This window comes from Mastomys coucha, unplaced genomic scaffold (genome assembly GCF_008632895.1).
Source record: "Mastomys coucha isolate ucsf_1 unplaced genomic scaffold, UCSF_Mcou_1 pScaffold15, whole genome shotgun sequence".
Taxonomy (NCBI): domain Eukaryota; kingdom Metazoa; phylum Chordata; class Mammalia; order Rodentia; family Muridae; genus Mastomys; species Mastomys coucha.
Genome location: NW_022196897.1, coordinates 164,929,826 through 164,937,613, shown reverse-complemented (window position 1 = coordinate 164,937,613; position 7,788 = coordinate 164,929,826). Strand labels below are relative to the sequence as shown.

The following is a 7,788-nucleotide window of genomic DNA, read 5'->3' as shown; positions in this document are numbered from 1 at the left end:
AGCAGAGAGCTCACACACAGGGACACTCACAGCAGAGAGCTCACACACAGGGACTCACAGCAGAGAGCCTGCACAAAGAATTACACATTGTGTGGAATGGGAACCAGGGTTCTGCTCGGCAGCAGTGGGATTGATTGCTAGCATCCTTTTAATCTTAGAGATTGAGCTCTGGTGCCCCCAGATGGACACAAGAAAATGCTTTTGTCTGTGGAAGGGCTGAAAGGTGCCCCGTTTGGTAAGAGCTATCAAACAAGTTGCCTGTATATGGGGTGGGGGTTATCACTGTAAGTGGGGCCCTCCTGCCTGTATATGGGGTGGAGGTTATCACTGTAAGTGGGGCCCTCCTGCCTGTATATGGGGTGGGGGTTATCACTGTAAGTGGGGCCCTCCTGCCTGTATATGGGGTGGGTGTTATCACTGTAAGTGGGGCCCTCCTGCCTGTATATGGGGTGGGGTTATCACTGTAAGTGGGGCCCTCCTGACCGTATATGGGGTGGGGGTTATCACTGTAAATGGGGCCCTCCTGCCTCTGCCTTCCCAGCATTGTGGTTACAAAAGGCCAACACACTTATGTGTTTTATGTGGGTTCTGAAGCTTGACCTCAGTTTCTCATATACAGCAAAGAGTTTACCAACTGAGGTACCCTTAACCCTCACACAGGAGCCACCAACATAAGTTAGAATAGTAAGGAAAATGCTGGAATACACAGCTTTCCGAAGCTGCTCCTCCTCTTGGATTCTTATTGTGTAGGTGTTTGTTATAAATGCACTATGAAATCTTCTCAAAAGCCCTCTCCCTCAGAGAAACTATCTGCCTGTCACTGGTGAGGTGACTGCAGCCAGGAGCAATCTTCTGTAACTCCCCAGAGTCCCCAGAGCAGAGGGTCTGTCCATGGCAGGATCACACCAAGGTCCTGAGAGAAATGCTGGTTTCTTCTGAGTGATTATTTCCTCCCAGCAGGGAGCCAGCCAACCCCCGTGATTCTTAATGTCTCTCCTGCTCAGACCCTCAGAGGCAAAGATGGCTGGGAGGGGAGAGGAATGGGGAAAGAGGATCTTCCTCCACAGCATCTGAGATGTCTGGCGTGAGACATGGAGTCCAGAGCTCCTGTGACTGACACAGGTCCCTAGTGTGAGTAAGCGCATGGGGGAAGATCTAGGAGGGACACTGGCAGATGGAATGGTTTAGATGTAAGAGGTGATGTGAATGAAAATGGCCCCAATTGGATCAAAGGGAATGATGCTGTTAGGAGGCGTGGCCTCTTTGGAGTAGGAAATATGTCATAGGCCTTTGAAGTCTCACATGCTCAAGCCAGGCTCAGTGTATCTCTCTCTTCCTGCTGCCTGTTGATGATGCAGAACTCTCAGCTACCTGTCCAGTACCATGTCTGCCTGTATGCTATCTTACTTCCTGTCAGGTTGATAATAGACTGAACCATGCTTCCTGCCATGATGATAATGGGCTAAATCTCTAAGCTGAAAGCCAGCCCCAATGAAATGTTTTCTGTTATAAGAGTTGTCGTGGTCATGGTGCCTCTTCACAGCAATAAAATCCTAGTTAAAACAACCTCTTTTTTCTAATTTAGACTTTCCAATCAGTAACAAAGCAAATTTTCAAAGAAGATCAAGCTGGTGGTGTGGACAAATACCTCAGTTGGCAAAACGCCTGCAGCACAAGCATGAGGACCCGAGTTCAAGCCCTGCACCCATATCAATTAAAAACCTGAGAGTATTGGTGTCTATCTGTACTCCCAGCCCCCAGGTCATGGAGACCGGAGGATCCCTGAGGCTTGCTCTCCAGCCAGTAGAGCCTAATCAATAAGGTCCAAGTCCCAGTGAGAGACCCTGTCTCAAAAGCAACAAACAGTAACAGCAATATATAGGAGATGGATCCCAAGGAAGGAACCTGAGACTGACCTCTGGTCTCTAAGCACATATTACATATGTACATATGTGCACCCTCAAGCACACAGGCACATATCACACACATACACACACACACACGTACATACATACTTACACACATGTACACATGTGCACTCACACACATGCATGCACGCACACACAGGCATATATGTATGTGCGCAGGTGCGTGCACACACACACACATGCACGCATGCACGCACGCACGCACGCACAGGCATACACTCACACACAGGGATACATGCACACACCCCGTACAGGAAATGCAGCTGGCAGTGGAGCTCAACAGCAGCTTTGAGATAGCCCCTTCTCTGTAGCAGCAGCTTGGAGGTAGCCCCTTCTCTGCAGCAGGCTCTAAAGCACTGAACTAGCAATAGATCTTAAGTGGCTTCTTAGCTTTGAGAAAGTGCGAACAGAGGCTGGTTGAAACATACTACGAATGTGCTTATTTTATACAGGACCCCAGGAAGGGAACCCAGAGAGGCCAAAACACCTCAGTTTTCTCCCCTATGAAGTAAGGACATCCCTGGTGGGGTGTCTGACTGAAAATGTCCTCCAGAGTTTTCATGTTTGAACACTTGGTCCCTTGCTGGTGCTGCTGTCTGGGGTGGCCGTATCTCCTTTAGGAAGGAGCTGGTTAGGAGGAAGTGTGTCATTGGGGGTGGTCTTTGAGAGTTTATACTCTCACCCCACTTCCACTTCCTCCTCTGCTTCCTGTGTGCCATCAGGATGTGATCTCTCAGCTCTTGTCCCTGCTGCTCGTTGCCATACCTCTCTGTGACAGACTCCCCTTCTGGAACCTGAAGCCCAAGTGAGACCTTCCTCTGTCAGTTGCTTTTGATCATGGTGTTTTACCACAGACAAGCAACTAATACACCTAATCCCGCTCCCCTGTTCCGTGTGAACTCAGTGGGCCTGGGCATGTACAACACAGAACTCAGTGGGCCTGGGCATGTACAACACAGCTCAGGGTTGCCAAATGAGTCACACCTAGGCAATGCCTTGGGCTCCTGAAACTTCCAGAGTAGAGAAGGAAAGAAAAGGCAATGCCAGCCCATACATCATGGTTGTAATTATGGGCACAAGGCAGACCTTCCCCAATTGCAGGGCTGAATGAACAGGGTAAGCAGAGACCCTGGCCATGCCATTCATTTGGTAGCCCAGGATCAATTTTTGGCTTTCAAAATGGGGACAGATACTACTGTCCCCTTACTACATAGAGAAAGGAACACCAGGTACATTTGTAAACAGTCCTAAACTGCACTGAACTGTACAGGGAGAAAATCTTCCCTCTCCAGGTCCTTGTCCAGAAGCCTCGTCACACGTGGGCCTGGGGAGCTGCTGGGGTATTAATCCTGCAGAAGTAAAACCAGACAGGGCTACAGAGATGTGTTACCTTTGCCCCAGGTTTGGCACTGGCCACAGCTCTACTGAAGGACAGAGCGGGCATCTGGTCTTCCCCAGCTGGCTGCATCTGTGAAACCCAGAGAAAGAAATACGAGAGAGGTCAGAGTTACTGAGGGCAGTCATAAAAGTCAGCAAGCAACCCAGGGGTGGGCTTTGAGAGTTTATACTCCCACTTCCATCCCCCCTGCGCTTCCTGTGTGCCATCAACCTAACCTAACCTAAACCATATGACAGCGATGTCATCGGGGAGGAGACATTTGCTCCACACACCTGGAGGGTGCATTTGCAAGAGGGGATGTTTTACTGGTTGTTGTTTCCAGTGGCTGGTCGGGAGGCTGAACTTCCTACTGTGCAGAGTTTTATGTCAATCATATCAGAAGACTCCAGACCTCAAAAGTCACTCTCTCTTAAGGTGCCTGCAATGGCCCTTGGATTTCTTCCTATCTTCACTCAGCAGAAATCATCCCCAAGGGACTCCAACATTGATGGGTGCCTCAGTGGGGCCCACCAGCCTCCCCACAGGCAGGGGAGCCATCCACATGGTTTCCAGGGATCATGCTAGCAGCCGAATGTGACAACATGGGTGGATGGCATCTTAGATGGAGTCTTCTCCCAAAGAACAGAATATCCCTGGTGTGGGAACTGTATTGGCTGGCATGGTCACATGAGATGGCAAGACAAATAGGCATGAACATGTTGGAATGAAGTCAGCCGCCAGCATATGCTACATGCTTGTCAGTGAGTGACATGACTTTGATTTAATTAACTGCAAAGTCCATTAAACTGCAGGGGAGTGGAAACACTGACGTCATTTTATAATCAAAACCCCTGGCAGGGACAGCAAGATAACCTAAGTGATGCTCACAATGCGAAATCAGAACTCGGGTTGACTGGCTCTTGGCTCCCAGAGTACTAGACATACTAGGACAGAACACTTGTTTTCTACCTGCTGTTGGGGGAGCTCATGGAATCAATGGGGAGGGAGGCATGGCAGGTGGAGGTGGGTCACTGGGATGGGCTCTTGAAGGTCACAGCACGACTCTGGGTCTGGCATTCCAGATGCTCCTGTCCCCATGCCTCCACTTACCCCAGCCCCCATTCCCTTCCTCACTTCAATGGCTTATATCTCCTGAACCATGAGTCAAGAAAAAGAAAAAAAAAAATCAAACAACAACCACAAAGAGAAAGTGTATGTCTAATGGCCAGAAAAGACAGAATTTCATTTTGACATTTTTGCTGTTTCTTAAATCAGCCACTTCTAGTTTCAGGGGAAGTGAGACAGGGGAGTTCATGACACGACCATGGAACATCTGATCCAGCCCAAAGTAGCTACAGGGGTGAAACAAGGCTCGCTTCAGCAGCAGGTGGGAGGATCCGGCCATCGCTTGTCCTGACTTCATGCAGGTTGAGCTGTGTAGGGTGGTTTCTTAGGCATAGTCTTCCAATCTGTTACCTGGGGAGTTGACTCCATCACTCTAGGCCACAGAAGGGAATGTGAGCGTGGGTAGTGCATGGCTGCCTCAGGTCCATGAAGCCAGGAAGATATAAGGCAGAAATAGTCTTTTCCTGCCAAGCCAGGGAGGTTGCTTCTCACCCTCTGTGTTGCAAGAGGATGGAACAGAGGTTCCATCTCAGGATGACCAACCATGGCAGAGAAGAAGCCAACTCAGACCCCCTCACCAGGGAGCAATGCCATGCCACCCAGAAAACCTCAACCTGGCAGAATCATTTCTCCTAAGCTTGGTTTCTCAAGACATCCCTGGAGGCACTGAGCCAGATAATTCTGTGTCGGCTGATATTTGACTATAGCCTTGAACTAGCCCACCAGAACCCCTAACACTTTCTAAACGTGATCATCAAACATGCCTCCAGGTATTGCCAAATGTCCCCCCAGGGGCAAAATTTAGTGTGGGTGAGAAACACTGATGGAAAACACAAATGCATCTGCCCATGCTGTGCAATTTTGGAAGAAATGCTTTCCTGTGTGTCACTCAAATGTGAATTAAGAGTAGCAAAACAAGGGTCTAGAGAGATGGCTCAGTGGTTATGAGCGCTGGATGCTCTTCCAGAAGATGCAGGTTCAGCTCTCAGCATCCTCATGACAGTTCATGACCCTTACAATTCGTAACTCCAGTTCCAGGGAATCCGATACTCTCCCTGGCCTCTACAGGTAGTACACATGCCTGGCGGACAGGCAGACATGCAAACACTCACACATACACATTAAATAAGTAACTCTGTGAAACCTGTGCTCTATGGATTTGTGCCACTGACACTGCTGCCATGCAACACATTGCTCCGCAGTCACTACCTGGCCTGAAAGGGCTTTGCTTTCCTCATTATACACAATCAGTGTCTGGTGGCCACTGTCACTTGGGATGAAGTCTCTGAGCCTCTTGGGTCCAAATATGCAGGAGCACCGCAGCAGGCAGAGGAGAGCAACTATGATAAAACAGAAAGAATTGTGCAAGCTCAGCTCTGCAAGAGGCTTCAAGGGGGCCCAGCTCCATTCACTTCCACTCAACTGCTACCTGACAGGGTCCAGTTCCATCCAAACCATCTCAGGACTGCGTGGCTTAGCAGCATGTGGGGGACTCAGACAGATGCCAACACTTTTGTTGAATTCACTGCTTGATATTAACTGGCCAAGAATATTTTATCATTTCTTGAACTAACCGGCGCCCTTAACGACCTTAGCCATGCCCAGGCACCTAGACACCTGTGTACTGCTGTAACCATGGTTACTGCAAACATATGCTCACCTTTGGACCACGTTCCTCTGTGGATTCCATTGTTTACCTAACAGCCTGCGCGTGGAAACTGAATTTCGGTTAATTAGCGTGTCTGGCAATCTCTGACCTGAACAAGTCTGGAGTTCATCCTTTTTCCCCACCCATGCAGAGAATGTCCTGTTGTCCTATGGCCAGTCAAAGAGGCTGAACTCCCAGGAAACTCTCACCTGATAGAGCCATAAATGCTGCACAAACTGGGGACAGGGCCCACCACAGGAGCCATGTGTCTGAATGCTCCTCACATTCAGATCCACTGTGGCAGGAGCAGATCCTCACGTGGACTGTCTGCTTCTGGGCCAGGCCCTGTCTGTCCGCTATGAAGAGTGGCACCAAGTAATCCCCGGGTGGGAGGCTTCTCAGCATTATGAGTTCAGCAGAGTGGCCTGCAAGAGCAGAAAGACATGAGTGGGCTCACTGGCCCCTTGTGTATCTCCTTGCTACTGTCCAGCGCCAAGGCTCTGAAACTGGGACAAGTCAGAAGTTCAGAAAAGCAAGGAGCAGATAGGAAAGAATAGAGGACCCTTGTCCCAGGATCTCGATAGCCTTTTCTGTTGGACACCCATGGATACATTCAAAATTGCCTACAACGAGGACAGTGTGTCATTTCCTAGCCACATCGCAAATGAGGATGCCAGATAAACTGTACTAACTTGAGTCAAAATGATTCACAGCCTTAAGTGTTTATCACCCTTATTCTTGAATATAAACAACACTCCTCATGAACCTGCGTTACAACTTTACTGACAGAAGAAATGTTTGTAACTTTAAACCTTACTGTAAACTATACCACCTAAACAAGCACCTTAGAAAAGGTCCAGGATCTGACCTACACACCCACAGGATCCTACCCATACCTGCCTAAACACGGGATCTTTTCAATACCCACACCACCCAACTTAGACCCATAGGATCCTACCTAGACCCATGGAATTCTGCCTACACTCACAGGATCCTGCCTCTACCCACAGGGCCTAACCTACACCCATAAGATCCTACCTAAGCCTATAGGATCTGCCTATACTCACAGTATCTTACCTATACTCACAAGATCCTGCATACACCCATAGAATCCAGTCTATACCTACCTATAGAATCCTGCACACACCCACAGGACCCTGCACACACCCACAGGATTCTGTGTACACCCACAGGATCCTGCACACACCCACAGGACCCTGCACACACCCACAGGACCCTGCACACACCCACAGGATCCTGCACACACCCACAGGACCCTGCACACACCCACAGGACCCTGAACACACCCACAGGATCCTGCACACACCCACAGGACCCTGCACACACCCACAGGACCCTGCACACACCCACAGGATCCTGCACACACCCACAGGATCCTGCATACACCCACAGGACCCTGCACACACCCACAGGACCCTGCCCACACCCACAGGACCCTGAACACACCCACAGGATCCTGAACACACCCACAGGACCCTGCACACACCCACAGGATCCTGCACACACCCACAGGACCCTGCACACACCTACAGGACCCTGAACACACCCACAGGATCCTGCACACACCCACAGGATCCTGCACATACCCACAGGATCCTGCGTACACCCACAGGATCCTGAACACACCCACAGGATCCTGCACACACCCACAGGATCCTGCACACACCCACAGGACCCTGCACACACCC

General features: G+C 49.9%; 1 protein-coding gene across 2 annotated transcripts in view; it reads right to left on the bottom strand.

Annotated features, from left to right (window-relative positions):
* Nucleotides 1–7,788, bottom strand: part of Cdh26 (cadherin 26) — a 51,191-nt gene that overhangs the window by 11,352 nt on the left and 32,051 nt on the right. For both annotated transcript variants that reach the window (XM_031373785.1, XM_031373786.1), the window contains exons 11-12: nucleotides 6,289–6,504; nucleotides 5,641–5,771 (exon numbers count right to left, since the gene is read on the bottom strand). In XM_031373785.1, coding sequence (XP_031229645.1) covers nucleotides 5,641–5,771; nucleotides 6,289–6,504 — 347 coding nt within the window. The remainder of the gene's footprint in view (nucleotides 1–5,640; nucleotides 5,772–6,288; nucleotides 6,505–7,788) is intronic.